This window comes from Garra rufa, chromosome 21, assembly GCF_049309525.1.
Source record: "Garra rufa chromosome 21, GarRuf1.0, whole genome shotgun sequence".
Lineage (NCBI taxonomy): Eukaryota > Metazoa > Chordata > Actinopteri > Cypriniformes > Cyprinidae > Garra > Garra rufa.
In genome coordinates, this window is record NC_133381.1 from 8,763,304 (window position 1) to 8,783,115 (window position 19,812).

The following is a 19,812-nucleotide window of genomic DNA, read 5'->3' on the forward strand; positions in this document are numbered from 1 at the left end:
AGCGCAATAAAATCATATGTGGACTTTATATTGTAATATTATTGTATTGTGAGGTTTTGATATTGTTACATCCCTATTAATATTACGATGAAATACACATTTACCTTCTCTTTCCTTCTTTTTTAACCTTTTCCGCCTCCTGTCGATGGAAGCCACCTCAGACTTGAGTGACATGTAGTACTTCCTGATTTCCTGTAGCTTGTCTTGCAAGAATGAAATGCGTTCAGTACTTGACATGTTGTCCAGCTCAGCTGTGAAAAACAGAAGCAGGAACGAGTTAGGACTGGACGTAAAAGTCTTCAAGAATTCATGAGACTACAGACACTTCCGCTACAACTGCATGGATCCACTTTAGAAAACATCTGGATACAATTAACAATTTCCCAAACTTTAAATGATCCTTTATATAAACCAACCTTTGAAGCATATCAAAAGCTAATTTAGATATAGTAATAAACTGCTTGGATCAACTGCATATCAGATATAACCAAAAGTAAAAAGAAAAGGGAGTATTTTGATACAGTCTGGATTTTGTTAATCGACAGCAAATTGCCTCATATTAAAGGAATAGTTCATGTAATAATTCTGTCATTAATTACTCACCCTCATTTCGTTCCAAAACCGTAAGAATATTGTTCATCTTTGAAACACGAATTAAAATATTTTGATGAAATCCAAGCGCTCAGCAAGAGTCCAAGAACATCAACAAAATAGTCCATGTGACATCAGTGGCTCAACCATAATTTTATGAAGCTACGAGAAAACTTTGTGAATAAAATAACTTGATTTAACGATTCTTCGTCTCCACATCACCCTAGTACTATTTTGGACAAATTATTCTTGTAGCTTCATAAGATTACAGCTGAACCACTGATGTCACATGGACTAATTTGTCGATGTTCTTGGTACCTTTCTGGACCTTGAACATAGTAGGACCCTTACAGCTTATGAAGGATCAGAAAGCTTTCAGATTTCATAAAAAATGTCTTAATTTGAGTTCCGAAGATGAATGAAGGTCTTGTGGGTTTGGAACGCAATGAGGGTGAGTAATTAATGACACAATTTTCATTTTTGGGTGAACTATCGCTTTAAGTAAAAAGAATAAAGTATCAAATGTCGAATGTGTCACATTTGATCCACACAGTCCGCCTCACCAATTCAAACAGAGCGTTCCGAAGAGAGGGGTCAAATATAGGACAGAAAATAGCTTATTAATAATGAATTATGTTATTTGATGTAAAAATCTTGATAACATAAGTGGACCTCAGAGAACAGTACAAAATAGTAATAAAAAGCAGATCATGACCAGTGTTGGGGAAAGTTACTTTTAAAAGTAATGCATTACAATATTGCGTTACTCCCTAAAAAAAGTAACTAATTACATTACTTATTAAATCTAGACAGGGCTTGCTTTTTTGTTTTTAATATAAAAAGTTGTTCTAAAAGCACTTTCACACCAAAAAGTAAAATGAATAAGCCTAATGGTGCGTTCACACCGCACACTTTGTCTGCATCAGGTAACGCTCCCAACGCATCTAGTTTGACGCATGTACGTTGAAGTTTGCAACGCTTGCTTTTTGATGCGTTCACACCGCACACGTCAGGTAACGCTCCCAACGCATCTAGTTTGACGCATGTACGTTGAAGTTTGCAACGCTTGCTTTTTGATGCGTTCACACCGCACACGTCAGGTAACGCTCCCAACGCATCTAGTTTGACGCATGTACGTTGAAGTTTGCAACGCTTGCTTTTTGATGCGTTCACACCGCACACGTCAGGTAACGCTCCCAACGCATCTAGTTTGCACACTTCCCCTGAATAAACAATGGCAAACTAGTAGGGAGTGGACATTTTGGAATCTTCTCATGACCATGTTTCGCTAGCTAACGAAATGGGAAATAATTACATTGAGAAAAGATTTTATAACTTACCCGACATCCCTATCTCTTCAGTGATCTTCATCCAAGCAAGTTCCTTTACATTCCTGTCTTTATACAACAACGAGGACGGATCATACAATTCTCTGCGATTGCAGACGGCTACAATGAGCAATATATAAATTGAAAATTATTTTTTTCTGCTCCCGCTTCATTCAAGATACGTGTGGTGACGTCGCTACAGTGAGACGCTCTGATTGGTTGACGCACTGCGTCAAGTGCGTCAAGTCCATCAAAAGTTCAGCTAGCTGAACTTCTGCGTTGCTTGCGTTTGCTGCATTGACGCTTGAAACTCAGGTAACGCTTGAAAAGCTGACGGATCCAACGCACCGCAGAGCCTCTGACGGACTCAACCATAGACTTTACATGTAATCTTGCCGCAGCTGACGTTTGGGGCGGTGTGAATGCAGCATTAGACTGAAGGAAAAGTAAATTCAAATCTGTACAGTAGAACTGTAGGAAAAGGAAGTTCAACACTCTTCAGCAATGAAAAAAATGAAGCACAAATGTTAGTTAATCTAAAGTAAGTTTTGCTTATTAGTATGGTTGAATTGAAAGTCAGCAGCAAAGACATTGGTTAAGGAAACAAAACTTTTTTGAAAAAAGTAACTCAGATATTTTCTGTAAATGAAAAAGTAATGCCTTACTTCACTAGTTACTTGAAAAAAGTAATCTGATTACGTAACTCGCATTACTTGTAATGCGTTACCCCCAATCATGACCCCTTTAAAGCTAAAATATTACTAAGACTTGAACATGAGAAATGAAGAGGTTAATCAGACAGCCAAGAGAAGTGTAACATCACATGACATCAGTCAAGTTAGCGAAACCATTCTCTGGTATCATCATCTTTGACCTTCAATTAATCACGTATTCATCATTTACTGCAAAAAATAAATAAAATAAATAAATCTGACCTAACCTTCTAGGATAGGAATCAAAGTCTAACGGGTTTGGAACAACATGAGGGTGAGTAATTAACAGAACTGTCATTTTTGGGTGAACTATCCCTTTAAGTGGAAAGAATAACGTATCAAATGTTGAATCTACATACCAAGTATGTGTTATAACAGGGATCTCCAAACTGAGTCCTAGAGGGCCGGTGTCCTGCCTGGAAGTTTCTAGTATGCCTAGTAAGACCTTGATTAGCCGATTCAGGTGTTTAAAACTGCAGGACACCACCCTCCAGGACTGAGTTTTGGAGTCCCTTGTGTTACAACATCATGAGAAGCAGCAAACAAAATGTGTCACATTAACTTTGGTAAAATTTGCAAACTCACTCAGCTGGCAGGACCACTTATGTGTGCGTGGGGAAGGGACGGACTGCTTGTCTTTGTGCTTGTCTTTCTCCATGTCTTTACTGTTGGGAGAAACCAGACCGGGCGACCGAGAAAGCTTCTGGCTTTTGGGTAGGCTGGAGTGCTTGACTGGGGTTAGCTTATTAGAGCTGTCCATGGCAGACAGGTCCTCACTGTCGCTACTGTGACCTAGAGGCGTACAGAGAGATTTTTTCAGTTTCGAATCATATAAGACATAAAAATACCCATCATACGCAGTTAAACCATCACTGGTCACAAATAGAAATGTTATGATTGTGAGAAATGAAGCAGAGGTTAATCAGACAGCCAAGAGAAGTGTAACATCACATGACATCAGTCAAGTTAGCGAAACCATTCTCTGGTATCATCATCTTTGACCTTCAAATAATCACATATATTCAATATTTACTGGAGAAAAACCCCCCACAAAATTATTAAACCTGACCTATAATCATAACGAAAAATATAAAATTAAATAAATTAAATTATATAAAACCTTCAATATCAGTTTATAGCAAACTACTAACACAAGTAAACACTCGTTTGGACATCAATCCATAAATGCTTTCAAGGCTTTGAACTGGCATCAAAACACTCACCTGCTCCATTCTTCTCTGTTTTACATACAGCGCTTGGACGTTTCTGGCTGCGTTTTTGCTTCTTGGCTGATGAGACTGTAGTGCAATCCAATAACCTCTTCTGACCTGAAAAATCAGATTAATAGCAAAACAAACAGGAAAAACTTAGAAAACATAGAACTTAAGCAATCAAGCAGTCATAAAATATTGCCATTCAAATAATGTAAATCTAGTAATAGACAATTTTTGACCCTGGACCACAACATCAGTCATAAATTTGAAATCTGAATATGTAAGCTTTCCACTGATGAATGGTTTGTTAGGATGAGAATATTTGGCCGAGATACAACTTTAAAAAGTCTTGAATCCAAGATGTTCATGTCTGTCTTTCTTCAGGCGTAAAGAAATAGTTTGAGGAAAATCAGGATTTTTCTTCACATAGTGGACTTCTATGGTGCCCCGAGTTCGAACTTCCAAAATGCAGTTTAAATGTGGCTTCAAACAATCCCAGCAGAGGAAGAAGGGTCTTATCAAGCAAAACGATCTGTTATTTTGTTTTTAAAAATTACAATTTATATACTTTTTTTAAAAAATCTCAAACAATCGTCGTCTTGCTCTGCCTAAACTGTTTTTTCCTAGTTCAAGACAGTTAGGGTATGTCGAAAAACTCCCCATCTTATTTTCTCCCTCAACTTCAAAAATCATATCAAAATCATCCTACATCGCTGCAGAAGTTCCTACTCTGTTTGCAAATTGAACATGCAAAGATCAAACACCTTAACAAAAAGGGAAAAACAGCAATGTAGGATGATTTTGAAGTTGAGGAAGAAAATTAGATTTTTTTACATACCCTAACTGTCATGAACAGGATAAAACTGTTTAGGCAGAGCAAGACAAGACAAGCATTTGAGGTTAAAAAGTACACAAATTGTATTTTTGCTAGATAATACCCTTCTTCCTTGGCTGGGATCATTTACAAACCACATCTGGGATCTTTTGAAGCCGCAGCTCAAACTCGGGGCACCATAGAAGTGCACTATATGGAGAAAAATCCTTAAATGTTTTCCTCAAAAAACAATTTCTTTACGACTTAAGAAAGAGAGTCATGAACATCTTAAAATGACGAGGGTGTGAGTACATTATTTTAAAATTTTTGTTCTGGAAGTGAACTTCTCCTTTAATACCCAGGGTTCTCTATTGCACTTGTCAAAAACAGTCAGTCAGGTATTATCTAAATGTGCTTCAAACTTTGACCTACCTCTGTCCTTTCCATCACGATCCTGTAGTGAGATGCTGGAATTGCTTGAACTCGCGCTTGCATCAAAGCTATGAGTCGACTCGTTCTCTCCGAGCCCTTCCTGTGATTCTGCCACACTGTCCACTTCGATGGTGGCATCGCTCTCACTCTTAGTGCTGTGAGATTCGTCCGGGCTGGGGGCAGAAGACGGGGAAAACAACCGTGGAGGTCCCACTGTAGCCAGGACATGAGGAAGTTGGTTGGAAGGCTCAAGAGGCTGAGTTTTCTCTTCCTTCATCATCATCAGTAACTCTTCACCAGAGGGCCTGTCCTTCTCCTCTGGATCATCAAGGTCCACTTCATGGCAGACCAGCGCTTCAGGGCCAATTTGAGGCATCATTTCCTCATTTGCAGCCGTTGTTGAATCCTCCAGCTCTGGGCAAGGAGGTTCTACCCTGAGGTGCACCTCTCTGGTAAGAGCGGGCATCTCAGATTTCACCTCGATATCTTTGCTGGGAGACGATAATGTTGGAGAAGGAAGTTCTTCTGGTTTCTGCACCACCTCGGCTTTCTTCTCAGGATCGGGTTTCTTCTCCAGCGGTGGTGTTTTAACTGGAGAAAGCATTTTGGGTTCTTCTTTTCTCTCTAGGCGGATTTTCTTTTCCGGCGTTCGCTGTTCAGTGGTTTTGCGTTTCACTGCATTGCTTCGCTCTGGCGGGCAGATGTCCTCTGTTGCGGAGTCTGTGTCTGAGCCGGCCGTCTCCACTGGCTTTATTCTCTCTACAGGACTGCTGTGTGGCGTTTCCTGGGATTTCTTTGCAGGTCGCGGAGGAGTGGAGGGTTCCTCTGTCTCGGTGTGATTAGCAGCAGCAGCAGGTGTTTGTGTGGGAGTCTCTGATCCTGGTTCTTTCAAACGAGGCTTCTTCGTTCTCTGTTTTGGAGATCCATCGTCAGACTCTACAGGGAGCAAGGATGTGTCTTCTTCAGGTTTGCTCTCGCTCTCCTTGAAGTTGTGCATCTCCTGAGGGCTGCTGGGAAGTTCAGGCTCAGTCTGTGCAGGTTCTGGCATTGTGCTCTCCTCTGAGAGATCCTCAGCTGCCTCTTCTATCTCTGTCGAGGGTGGATCGGTTGTCTCGGTCCATTCCAGCTTCTTCTCAATAGATTCCTCGCACTCACTATCATCTGAGGAGTTCCCTGAATCTAAAAACGTGAGTAAAAAGAAAAGTCAATGAGCAAGAACGTTTATCTTACGCTTAAAACTAGTGATGCACACGTGTTGGACAATTAAAGCAATTATCTGTATTCTGAGCTAAGTGTTGACAAACAGTCAATGGATCAGAGCCACTTAAATTTAAAATGGGGCGGGAGGAGCCATTGGACAGATCCCTGCAGTTCAGCATGAGCTCACTGGTTTATACTTCTCAGTCACATACAAATTAATTTCCATATGACAGCTGGCTTCACATTTCACATTGAGAACTCGAGTTATAACACACAGACATGTTAAAGAATACCGTCCTTTTAAAGCAAAGTAAATAAGAACAATTAGGCTATCAGTTTCCACAGGTGTTGTTTTTATATTGGTTCAAAGCAAGATGAGCTGCGCTTACCATTAGATCCTCTATCCGAATCATACATCCCAGAAGTTCTCCTCGTTCGCCGACGAGGTGTACCTGTTTAAATATTTGAGAAAGGGAAGTGTTAAAGCACTAGGGTTTCAAAGGAGGATGCATTCTGGTAAAATGTGCATATTGAATAAACTATTAGATGTTTTCGATAAAAAGCATATGCCAAATGGTAGTAATGTTCAGCAAAACCCACCAAGGCATTAATCTTACTATAGAAACTAGAATGTTTGTCATCACATGGCAAAAGGCCAGTTTGTGCTACTTTTGTGACAGGAAGGCAGCATCAAAAAAATTAGCATCATGATGTTATTACCATTCCAGTTACCAGACTTAAACTTTATCTGCAAGATCACACAAGTTATACACACAGCTTTTGACATGGACTGTCTTACCCTCTCCATTTGGCAAGGCAGTGGGATCTGTGGGCCGTGAGTTCTTGCTGCTGGATCGATCCTCGCTGCTGGGGGTCTTGGAGACACTGCGGGAGGTGCTGGGAGGGGTGGATTTAAGCGGAGGACGGCCTCGCCGTATCCCTTGTTTGGCTTGTTTATCCTCCTCTTTTTCCTTCTCTCCATCTTCTTTATTCTATGGTGAAAGATAGCATGAAAACGGTTTTTCCCCAAGGTTCTCAAAAGATAAATCTTGTTTGTGTTTTTAAGACAGATTGTCACTCACCTTCACTTTTTTCTTTTGTTTTCTCTTTGTTCCACCCTTATCGACAGGCCATATTATTCGATCTGCCTTGACCCATTCATCATATCTGTAACAGAGACAAAACAATTTCTTGAAAAACAGTCATCATGCACAGGGTGAACAATAAATAACCCATTCAGTCTTCATGAAGCATCCTGATCGTCTTAAATACAATGGACATGCTGTTTAAGAAGGATAACATCTTGTGTATTGGAATTTCTAATAGTAACATGCTAAAGATTTATTATAAAATATGTGAAATTGAAGCAGTGGTTAATCAGACAGCCAAGAGAAGGGAAACATCACAAGACATCAGACAAGCTAGCAAAACCATTCTCTGGTATCATCATATTTGACCATCATATTTTCTTTCAAATGACAAGTATTAAACAAACAAAAAAAAAAAAAAAAAAAAAAAAAAGGCAGTCACGTCAACACCTCACCTCACATTCCAGCCGTAGTAATGCACCAGGTAAAGAACCTCTCCATCATCGGTTTCTGTGTTCTTGATGTTAGCTTCATAGATCTTCTGTGTCTTCCCCTTGCCGTATTTCACTTTGACCTTAGTGCCGGTCACAGAATGCTCAGAGTCCTCACCGCAGTCATCCTCCTCCCTCTCATCTCTGTCAAACAAACAAACGATTAGATTCTTCATCCACACAGAGATTTTTAAAGGACCATATCATAGAAAACAGAACTTTTGCTGGTTAGTTAATTCTTCTATTCAGAATGAAAACATACATAATTCAAAAATGTCAATAAAGACATTTACAATGTTACAAAAGATCTCACATGTTTTTTTAAACTTTCAAAATTTATCAATGAATCCTAAAAATGCATCACAGCTTCCACAAACATTAAGCAGCACTGTTTTCAACACTGATAAGATTTTTTTTCTGGAGCAGCAAATCACCATATTATAATGATTTTTAAAGGATCATGTGACAATGAGGAAAAAAGTAATGATGCTGAAAATGTAGCTTTGCATCACAGGAATAGATTACATTTGAAGATATATTAAAACAGAAAAAAGCTTTTTAAATTGTAATAATACTGCAAAACATTTGATCAAAACAGTTGATCAAATAAATGCAATCTTGGTGAGAATCAAGCATTTCTTTCTTTAAATAGTAGTTAGAAAAATATGCTAAATTTTTTAAATTCCAAAACATACTCAAAAGCTCCCCCATCCCACCTGTAGTTTATGAAAGTTAAGCTGCAAATGTTCAGAAATTACAATACTGCCACCTTTACCACAAGTACATTAATGTATGACAGTCATATTTACATATCAGCCCCTAAACAGCAACATGGTGCACTGTGACAAACCACAAAGTAATTGAGGTATCTTTGGAAATTTTAACTTAACTAAGTTATCTGAAGTCTAAGTGTGAGGATATTAGTTTGTAATTAGACTTGAGTAACAAACAAAAAAACTCTGGCTCTGAAATTTATAATGACTTAACACCATTTCTCCTTTTAAATGCAGAGATTAATCAGATAGCCAAGGGAAGTGTAACATCACATGGGGTCAGTCATGTATGCGAAACAATTCTCTGGTATCATCATTTCTGACTCTGCTGGAACAGCTTCAAACCAGAAACTTCAACCCTAATCACATGCATGACAGTTTTCTTATCAAATGCTGAACAAGAGAGCCATTCAGAGTTTTAAGACAGTTTAAATCACTTTTGGTACAATATTACAGTATTGTACCATAAATCAGTTCATAAGGACAGCAAAACATTTAACATACCGGTCCCTGAGTCTGGATCTCTCGCCATCGTCTTCCTCATCTTCATCATCCTCCTGTTCTTCATCATCAGTATCTTTATCAGACTCCTCAAGGCGACGGCTGCGACGTTTCCCGGGGGTCTCCCCATCGGATTTATCCTTTTGCTCCTCTCCGCTGTTTTCTCCTCCACTTTGCGTCTCCTCCTTTTTCTTCTCCTCCTTTGGTTTCTCCTGCTTCACAGGCTCCTTCGCCTCTATTTTCACAGGGGTCACCGTACACCGCCGCCGGCCCTGAAGAGTCACAAACATACAAAAGATATTTCAGCTAGTTTTCAACAAAAAAATTATAGGAAAATGTGACCCTAGACCACAAAATCTGTCTTAAGTAGCACGGGTACAATTGCAGCGATAGCCAAAAATACATTGTATGGGTCAAAATGATTGATTTTCCTTTTATGCCAAAAATCATTAGGATATTAAGTAAAGAACATGTTCCATAAAGACATTTTGTAAATTTCCTACTGTAAATATATCAAAACGTACTTTTTGATTAGTAATATGCATCGCTAAGAACTTCATTAGGGCAACTTAAAAGGCGATTTTCTCAGTATTTTGATTTTTTTTTTGCACACTGAGATTCCAAATTTTCAAACTGTATCTTAGTCAAATATTGTCCTATCCTAACAAACCATACATCAATGAAAAGCTTATTTTATCCGACTTTCAGGTGATTCACAAATCTCAATTAAAAAAAAAATGACTCTTATGACTGGTTTTCTGGTTCAGGGTCACACATACATAAATGTGAAGCTCCCTACACAAACTAGTTATTTGAATATTCAAAGTCATGTCACATGTTCTATGAAGAGAGAATTTATAATAACCTACATTTTAGAACTAGTATAACTAGGGATGCACCGAAATGAAAATTCTTGGCCGAAAACGAAAACCGAAAAAGAGGAAACCAAGGCCGAAAACCAAAAACCGAAACAATTATGCCAATTATTAGTACCATTGCATTTATGGCTGTGACTGTGTACTAATCTTACTTAAATCAAGGCATTGCATTTGCAAAAAATTAAAATTAAAGTTTCAAAGAATAAATCAATTATATTCATTTAAACAATTATTATCAATCAAGTATTATATTACTTAAATAACATATACTTTACTGCCTTTGTTTAAATTGTTTAATAGTTTACATTTTTATAACATTATCTTGTGGATCCATCAGTTCACATTTACAACTCTATGTGTTTCTCTTCCAGCAGGAGGCACTTTCAGAATGGTACACAAAGCAGCGCAGCAAATGACTTTGAAACGTGCAGCGCTCATATTTATTCAATGGATAGCCTTTTGATGTTTCATCACAATTCTTGTCTTTCAGTCCCCACATTTAAGACCACCTGAAATCATAATTAAGACTTTCTTAACCCCTAATAACACTGCAGTCATCAATGAAAAATGAAGAGCTTTATTTCAAGAACCGACTTTTAAAAACAAACCTTACACAAAATACGTTTCTTTTTATTTTTTCCCACCATGTTCAGGGCACAAGAAAAATATTAGGGAACTAAATTAATATCAGCATATGAAGTATAATCATCTCTTATTCATTGTCTCTGAGAGAATGCACGTCAGATGCTGAAAGCACCGACAGTTTTTACTTTCACTTTAACATTGCGCAGTTTTCACGTTGCTTGTGTGATATCCATTGGCTCACCTCCATGGTTTAAAACATAAATATTTATAAAAATACAGTATATAGAAAAGACATATCTTTAAAATATTGCGACGTAACACCAACGTAAAGCCATTGTTTTTCACTCACTGAAAGCTACATCTGTCTCGATCTCTGCTCTCATCACTGCTGCACGCACTGCAGACACACCCCCTCTTGAAATTTCGGCATTCAAGTTTTGCAGATCGCTTTTCGTGGGTCTTTCTCAGATATACTGAAATACGTCCGCACCGCAGACGTGTTGCTTCAGACAAGCACGTGCAGGCTGCGGTTTCTGTTTGCGTCAACAACATACTGTTTCGGCCGTGTTGTTTCGGTAATAAAAGTCTTTCGGCCGAAAACCGAAAATGCCCTTTTGGGCCATTTTCGGCCAAAAATTTTCGGTAGCCGAATATTCGGTGCATCTCTAAGTATAACCATTAAAACACACTCACAATTGAGAGAAGCAGACTTCTACTAGCAAACTAGCTACTAATGTTCAAAAACTTTAACATTTTAAAAGAGTAGTTCAGTAAAAATACTGAAGTACTTAAATGTAAATATGAATGACATTTCAGAGAATCTTGCTTAACAGTCATGGTCACCATTCACTTTTGTGGAACAAGCAGCTTTCAAAAGACATGAGAGTGAGTTATTTTTGGGTGAACTGTTCCTATAAACGCAGGATGTTTTCTGGTTTAAAAACCCAAAACAACAGGCATGTCCTTTAAAATCAATTTAAAGTCAAAGAGGCGCATCAGACAGAGAGTTTTTGCTCTGCAGCTGGCAGGTCATTAAGCACAAAAATCCTACATCCTGAGAGCAGCCCAGGAGAAAGACAAAAAAGACACTCACCCTGGGCGAGGAGATATCTTTGCGTTCCTTTTCGCTCTCAGCATCTGACTCATCAGCGTGTGCTGCAGGTTTGTCCTCGCTCGTTCCAGGCTCCACTGTAACCTGCTGCATCATCTCGTCTGTCTCTTCGCTCTCTTTTTTCACAGTCTTTACGCACTGCACATCCGGCGAGCGGTCTGGCCGTGGCTCGTTGTGGTGCACCGTCCTGAACTGGATCTGAGCCGAGCGACAGTACTCCTCAAATCCGTACAGGTACCTGAGGTTCAAGTCAAAGGATGAGCAATGTTATATTTTATCACTAAAAATTATTTTCAAAGTGTATATAAATATGAGCTTCTCCAAATGTGACCCCTGGGCACAAAACCAGTCTATAGGGTCAATTATTTTTAATAAATAATAAAATTTGGCCAAGATACAACTATTTAAAAATCTGGAATCTGAGGGTGCAAAAACATCTAAATACTGAGAAAATTGTCTTTAAAGTTGTCCAAATTAAGTTCTTAGCAGATGTTTTGATATATTTACAGTAGGAAATTTCAAAAGATCTTCATGGAACATGATCTTTACTTAATATCCTAATGTTTTTTTTGCAAAAAAAATTTAAAAAAAATCAATCATTTTGACCAATACAATGTATTCTGGGCTATTGCTACAAATATACCTGTGCTACTTAAAACTAGTTTTGTGGTCCAGGGTCACAAATGTGTTAATCAGAGGTTAATCAGACAGCCAAGAGATTGTAACATCACATGACATCAGTCAAGTTAGCGAAACCATTCTCTGGTATCATCATATTTGACCCCATTCTCTTTTAACAAGCATTTAAACTTCATGTTTATTTTTATTTAACCATTACATGACTCAAAACACTGAATAATACTTTGCCCAGACAGGGTTGGGAAAGAATTTAACATATCAGTTTCATAAGTGTTATTGGTATACCTTAGAAACAGTGTAGTTGCATGTCTGAAATGTTTATTTGTATTACTGCATGCTCATCTGCCAGGGATTCATTGTAAAGTTTATTTACTGTAAACATGCTTATTGTTGATTTGTTTACATTGAGGAATAGGTCAAAAGTATCATCGGCTGAAGTCAAAAGCATGCCGCCGATGCAGTCCATAAACATCAAGTTGTAAATATCTCAATTTTCCTTTAACAGTGCAGCGAAAGTCACCTTTGTGAAAGTGGAAAACCGTCTCCTTTTGCCAACGACACAAAAAGAACACTGGCTGCTGAGTAAACAAATATAGGCCTGTACAGCAGGAATTGCGAGAGCGTGCACTTACTTTCTGTAGGCTGTTTTCACGTTGTACGAGGCAGCAGAGTTCAAAACCGGGATGCCGAGATCCATGTAGATCTGTTTCCAAATAGAGCCGCTTTCGATCTAAAAAACAAAATAAACCATCTCATTACACAAGTCTTTTGATGACTAAAAGCACTAATTCTTGCTGCACAGAGCTGGTAGTGTCATGCACATCTGTCAACCGCACCCTGGGATCAGATAGCTTAGAGAAACATGACATCAGTCGAACAAGCACAACTGTTTTCCCCAATTATCACCACTCCAAACGTCCAAATATAATTACGCTCAATAACATTTCGCAGAACATGCATTTGATAAACAAGCCATTTTTCAACTCAGTCCAGCTCTGTGAACTTCATAAATTCAATCAGCGGCCACTTTCGCTTCATATTTTTGGCAAGGTCTCACTTCCCACTTGCAGAGCACAATAAGCAGATGGTGGGAACACTAAGAACACTCACATTGTCACAGCCTCCATGAATATGCACCAGTCGGAAGAGCTTGAAGAGGTTGAGATCCTTGTAGCCAAGAACGGGAGGTTTGTTAATTGACGTCCCTGGAAGGAAAGCAAAGGTGCAGAGAAGCGTTAAACTAAAAATATGCCCCGCAGAACTGGTCATGAGATTCCTCTATAGGGGAAAAAAAATTTAACTTTTGAGGCCACACACTCACACAAAGACTATAAAAGACATCCACCATGTAGCCGCCCCCATGAAGACTGTTAATCCCAATTTAATTTTTTCCCATGTGGTGATGTGCAGGCATTACCTCTGTCCTCCATGAACTTGTAAAGCTGCTGTAGAAAGTGGTCCCTTTCTTCTGGGTCTGGCTCATCATCAGGCTGTTTAAGAGAAAGCAAGTACAACCTCTGAATTTGAAATTCAGCAATAGTGAAATTATCTAATACCATTTTTGTTTTAAATGCACAGATCACATTACTAACAAAGTAGTTTTCTCAGTGCATATCTAATTGATCGCTGACTTTAGGTCGATTACCATCACAATTTTGCACAAAACACACTGTAAAAACCTGATTTTGACATGCAAATTAAACATTAAAAAGATCACTTGTATATAGAAATTGTAAAATGCGCTGTAAGCAAAGGGGGATTTCTGGTTCATTATTGATTCTATTAACAACTCTCTAATTTAAGAGAAACAAACACTGGCTTAAATAAATGCAATTCTTATTTACAAAGTTTTAATGCATTACATATACACTACCAGTCAAAAGTTTTTGAACCATAAGTTTTGTAAGGCTTTTTAAAGACGTCTCGGCTCAAGAAGACCGAAAAAAATTATTTTCAACAAAGTGTATATAAATATGGGCTTTTCCAAATGTGTTAATCAGAGGTTAATCAGACAGCCAAGAGAACTGTAACATCACATGACATCAGTCAAGTTAGCGAAACCATTCTCAGGTATCATCATATTTGACCCCATTCTCTTTCATTAAGCCTTTAATTTTCAGAAGAGCCATGTTTATTTTTTATTTAACCATTACATTAGTTAAAACAATGAATAATACTTTGCCCAGACAAGGTTGGGAAGGAATTTACCATACCAGTTTCATACAAGTGTTATTGGTATACCTTAGAAATAGTGTGGTTGTATATCTGAACTAGGGTTGTGACGATGAGGAAATTTCCCCACCGGTTAATCGGCACGTGACAACACCGGTAATACCGGTATCACCGTGGGGGTGGGTGTTTCCTCTTTTTTCTGCTTTTTATAGCTTATAAACACGTGCGTATTATACTTTCACTTTCAGTTTTGCGGGAATTGGCAATTCGGCGTCAATTGTTTGAATGGACGACAACGAAACTACAAAAAAAAAAAAAAAAAACTTTGAACCCAAAATATTGCCAAACAGGTGCTTTTGGACACTAAATCGTCCGCCATTCTCTTTCTGTAAATTCGACTCCTCTCGTTGTGATGTTTTATTATCAAATTTCGGGAGGAGCTCGCACAGATAATTAACACGGCCAATTCACCATCAGCAATCACACTCCCTATCCAAGCACTACAAGAGAATCCCTTTAAATAGCCAACCAGTCTTACCTTCATCATCTCTTGTTTTCAGCATCCCTCTCCCTGGGCAGGGGGAGTGCCCCGGGCTCGGCCAAACATGCTTAACTTTTACGCTGTTTATTATATGTAAGCGCGAACTCCTCACGTGATAAATGAAATATGACGCATTGTAGCTATGTTCAGTTTTTAATTATATTGCATGCTCTCGTCTTAAGTAAATTATTTAGAATGATATTTTCCATTCAATTCAAATAAATATTTAATAAAAAAACGAATACTTAAAAAAAAAAAAAAAAAAAAAAAAAAAGTGGAGACGGTGTCACGGTGGAAAAGTGATGTCACCGGTGTTGCGTCTTAAAACCGGTAACACCGTCAACACCGTCTATCGTGGCAAGCCTAATCTGAACTGTTTATTTGTATTACCCTTATGCTCACCAAGCATACATTTATTTGATCCAAAGTACAGCTAAAATAGTAAAAAAAAATTGATTTGTTTACTACTTAAAATAACTGTTTTCTATTTGAATTCATTTTAAAATGTTGTTTATTCTTGTGATTTCATAGCTTTTTTGCATTATTACTCCACTCACATGATCCTTCACAAATCATTGTTGATTTGCTGCTTTTTTTAATGTTCAAAACAGCTACGTAGAATTTAAAGGTTTTTTTTTTTTTCAGAAGAACACCATTTATCTGAAATATAAATCTTTTGTAACATTATAAAATGTCTTTATCATCACTTTATCAATTTAAAGCATCCTTGCTAATGAAACTAAATTAACTAAATCAAAGCTTTTGAATGATATAGTGTACGTTACAAAAGCTTTTTATTTCAAATCAATGCTGATATTTGAATCTTTCTATTCATCATAGAATCCTGAAAAACATCACTCAACTGTTTTAAATATTGCTAATAATAAAAATATTTCTTGAACAGCAGGATTGTGTAACACTGAAGACTAGAGTAGCGATTCAGCTTTGAAATGACAGGAATAAATTACATTTTAAAACATATTCAAATAGAAAACAGTTATTTTAAACAACAAATATTTCTAAAATGTACTGTTTTTGCTATACTCTGGAACAAATAAATACAGGTTTGGTGAGCAGAGGAGACTTCTTTAAAAAAAAAGAAAAAAATCTGTCCAAAAACTTAACTCAACATAACTGGTCAAATTTAAATAAACTTTTTTTTTTTTTTTTTTTTTTTAAGTGTTTTGGTGTGCAGCTTTAATAACAAATTGGTCATAAAAACAACCAGTCAGTAAATGCACTAATTTAAGTGTAACTACCATTACATATACATCACCGCAGCAGTTGTCAGAGTTGGACGTGACTAAAAGCAAGTGAGTCCGATTAAGTTATTAACCGCTCCTACTGATTCATAAGTGTTTTTGATTTATCAAAAAGAACCATCCATTACTGAATGGGACTACTCATCACACTGTTTGTGGCTGCACACATTAAAATACCAGTGATGGAAACGATGGCATTTTAAAGGATTTTAATACTGGCATCTTCCACAATCAAGAACTATAATACTCAAGCAAACATATTAAATATAAAGACGAGACATGAAATATTATGGAAGTCAAGTATATGGGGGGGGGGTTGTCATTGCCTGAAGATGTTGCAATAAATCTTGAAAACACTACTTTAAAACCTTGCATATCCTAATTTCTGCCTTTAGCATTAAAGTGAGGCATCTCTTTTGCACAGAAAAGAGAACTCAGCAAAAACACTTTGCTGAGTCAAGCATCACTTAGGCTGTTTTAATACATTCCCAATACAGCAAATATCAGGATTTACAAAGCAATATGTTTAAACTATCAAATGCACTAACTTTCAAACCAGGGACCAATCAGGGCTTCCTTAAGACGCGATTAAGTCGATTTTGTGATCCTAGTGCTGGCTTTCTCAAGACAAAATACATTCGAAAAGCAAGCCATCATTTCCAACAAATGTTTCCAGTTATCTTTTCACATGCTGGCTTTATAATTGTGCAACGTGCCCGACCTTCTCCAGCGAGGAGAGAAGACTCTCTTTGAGATGAGCTCAGTCCCGCCCACCATCAGAACTGGCACACCTCCACTGGGCCAATCCCGCAGCCTTTTCACAACCAAAGGAACGAGCGGTTGCCATGGGAACGTGTCGGAAAACCAAGCAAATGGCCATTTGTCCAAACTCGGGGAGCAGGAAGAATGCGACATTGTTGTCCAGAGCCTGGGGGCTTTCCCACATGCTGAGACCATTCAGTGGGCTTAATCAAGGTGTACGAGAACACGAGATGTAAAGGGCTGCGGGAATGTCTTCACAAATCAACATAAATACCATCACTTGGATTCTCTCAATCGGCACCGGTCGCGAACGGCCTCGTATTGCTTCAGCGCAGCTCTGGCAACCCCTTTACTCAGAGCAATCACTGCAAAACTACATGCCAATCACTCAGACCAAGAGCATAAACTAAAAGACTGAGTCAAAAAGGAGGAAAAAAATAACCACGGCTCACAAGTTTGAAAGACAAGACCGCAATTTTCCAACACCAACAACTAAATATGTCAGCAGCAGACATCTGGCAAATAACTTCAACTTTTGAAGAAAAACACATTTGAAGGTAAAGAAATAGAAGTGACAAGTAGTACTGGCGTCTTACTTCTTCTGGTTCTGGTTCCTTCTCCTCCTCTTCGCCCTCTTTGCCTTCACCATCCTCATCGTCGTCTTCTTCATCGCTGCTGGAGGATTCAAGAATCTCGCTCAAGTCCACTTTCCAGTTGTCAGGGACTTCTCTAGACTGTAGAAAACGCTGTGCCGCTTCAAACCCTGGCGAGAGAGAACAAGAAAGAGAGTGTAAGAATTCAGACTCTGACCTGGAAACATTCAAGTCAATAAAGGGTCAGCTGATCTTGGGTCTAGTACCTTTTCTGTTTGAGTACTCAGGTTTGGAGAGAGTGCCAATGTTTACTTCCTGAACATCTTTGCGTGCCACTGTGTGACTGGAATACACAAAACAGTGATAAATCAGAGAGAGAACAACAATAAAGTTTTTCCATTTCTTATTATTAAACAAAAATTAATATCACTTTAAAAACATTAAAGATCCTTTGAAATGGCTTATAATAAGCAAAGCTAACAGACATGGAATAAAAGAAACAAATATAATTTTGACATCATAGTGGTCTTTAAAGGAATAGTTCACCCAAAAATGTAAAGTTGATGTCTATCTGCTTACCCCCAGGACATTTAAGATGTAGGTGACATGGTTTCTTCAGTAGAACACAAAGACTTTTAAATCAAACCATTGCAGTCTGTCAGCCATATAATGGGCAGTCAATGGAATCCACGTGTACGTCACATATTGTTTACACACAGATTGTGGGTACGGCGGCTATGTAAAATGGTAATAACTTGTGCTTATCCTGATTGTTGTAACCGATTAGAAACTAAAAGATTACGTTTGTTTGCGCGAACTCATCCGGGAGTGTTGAATTTTCACTTTTTCAACTTTTGAGCCTGATCGACTGAAGTTATGGTTGCTTGCTCTTCGTCACGTGCCGGCTGTTGTAAATGCGCTCAGGACAGTTGGACATTGCAGTCGATCAGTAGTAAAAAAAAAAAAAAAAAAATATGATATAAACAGTTTATTTTCTTGCACAGACTGATTCTTTTTATGTGTTAATACCTCAATGTATCGTCACGAGCTGCAGGGTTTAATATGGTTTTGTCTTTGTACGTTTTTTTGACTCTCAAAGGCATGGATCCATTTGACTGCCATTATATGTCTGACAGACTGCAACGGTTTGAGTTAAAAAAAAAAAATCTTCATTTGTGTTATATTGAAGAAACAAAGTCACCTACATATTGGATTCACTGGGGGTGAATTGTTGGGTCCTTTTAAAAAAAGATAGTTTTCAGTAGGGCTGCACAATAGATCGTTTCAGCATCGTCATCGGGATGTACGCATGCGCGATAGTCACATCGTGGCAGTCACGATGCAGGGCAAAAAAAAATTTAAATTATGTGTGTGATTTAAAAATGTACTTTCTATATTTCTAAACTTTCTAATCACGGATCTATATTTGTCTAAAATAAAGTAATTAACTCATGTTTAAAGGTTCTTTAAAAACTACAATGCACACGTTGCTTCACCTACTTCATGCATGCAGTCTCTGCGTGCGCATGGCAAGATGAGCGCGGGACGGGAGAAAAGCGCCGAAATGGAAGATTTGGTCACAAAAAGAAACGCAACGTCGGTCATATGGAAGTATTTTGGATAAAAAAAAAGGATGCTGCTGACCAAAAACACGTGCTTTGTCGGGAGTGCCTGGCAGTTGTTGCCACAACTTGCGGAAACACTACGAATTTAAGGGACCGTTCACATGTCGCGCCTAAAAACGCTAGGCGCGCCGCTTTCTCCTCCTTTCAAAAGCGCTCTGTAACTTGAGTGGCAGAGTGGCGTCTGCCGTTGCTAAGCAACCATGACCCGTGCTCTCCTAAAGACGAGGAAGTTTCAGCAAAGATAAATAAACAAAGATAAATGGATTTCCAAAACTAAAAATTGCTTGCAGTAGCTCTGCTGCTAAAAATGTTATCCCTGTAACAGCTATGATCAGCTAGCTGTTCCTCCATCTTGGCTAAGCTTTTAATGTTTTTCGTGAAAGGAAGAAGCTGATTTTCCTTTCATCAGGGTAAAAGCAACATTCATTATTAATTTCATATTAGAGCCTTGATTTGCCTGAATTGACAGTGAATAAGGTGAGTCAAACTGTTTATGAAA

General features: G+C 38.2%; 1 protein-coding gene and 5 non-coding genes across 6 annotated transcripts in view; all 6 read right to left on the reverse strand.

Annotated features, from left to right (window-relative positions):
- arid4a (AT-rich interactive domain 4A) overlaps positions 1–19,812 on the reverse strand; it is a 32,030-nt gene that overhangs the window by 5,099 nt on the left and 7,119 nt on the right. The window contains exons 10-24 of the mRNA XM_073826473.1: positions 17,955–18,031; positions 17,692–17,858; positions 13,776–13,848; positions 13,469–13,563; positions 12,991–13,088; positions 11,702–11,957; positions 9,149–9,417; positions 7,836–8,015; positions 7,375–7,459; positions 7,092–7,284; positions 6,682–6,744; positions 5,093–6,271; positions 3,856–3,960; positions 3,218–3,424; positions 105–251 (exon numbers count right to left, since the gene is read on the reverse strand). Of these exons, the coding sequence (XP_073682574.1) occupies positions 105–251; positions 3,218–3,424; positions 3,856–3,960; positions 5,093–6,271; positions 6,682–6,744; positions 7,092–7,284; positions 7,375–7,459; positions 7,836–8,015; positions 9,149–9,417; positions 11,702–11,957; positions 12,991–13,088; positions 13,469–13,563; positions 13,776–13,848; positions 17,692–17,858; positions 17,955–18,031 (3,194 nt within the window). The remainder of the gene's footprint in view (positions 1–104; positions 252–3,217; positions 3,425–3,855; positions 3,961–5,092; positions 6,272–6,681; positions 6,745–7,091; positions 7,285–7,374; positions 7,460–7,835; positions 8,016–9,148; positions 9,418–11,701; positions 11,958–12,990; positions 13,089–13,468; positions 13,564–13,775; positions 13,849–17,691; positions 17,859–17,954; positions 18,032–19,812) is intronic.
- Positions 2,710–2,791, reverse strand: LOC141296418 (small nucleolar RNA SNORD53/SNORD92). Its single transcript, XR_012341263.1, has one exon. It is a non-coding gene; the product is annotated as a small nucleolar RNA SNORD53/SNORD92 (small nucleolar RNA).
- Positions 3,551–3,632, reverse strand: LOC141296419 (small nucleolar RNA SNORD53/SNORD92). The gene has a single exon (XR_012341264.1). It is a non-coding gene; the product is annotated as a small nucleolar RNA SNORD53/SNORD92 (small nucleolar RNA).
- Positions 7,666–7,747, reverse strand: LOC141296421 (small nucleolar RNA SNORD53/SNORD92). The gene has a single exon (XR_012341266.1). It is a non-coding gene; the product is annotated as a small nucleolar RNA SNORD53/SNORD92 (small nucleolar RNA).
- Positions 12,419–12,499, reverse strand: LOC141296420 (small nucleolar RNA SNORD53/SNORD92). Its single transcript, XR_012341265.1, has one exon. It is a non-coding gene; the product is annotated as a small nucleolar RNA SNORD53/SNORD92 (small nucleolar RNA).
- Positions 14,362–14,443, reverse strand: LOC141296415 (small nucleolar RNA SNORD53/SNORD92). Its single transcript, XR_012341261.1, has one exon. It is a non-coding gene; the product is annotated as a small nucleolar RNA SNORD53/SNORD92 (small nucleolar RNA).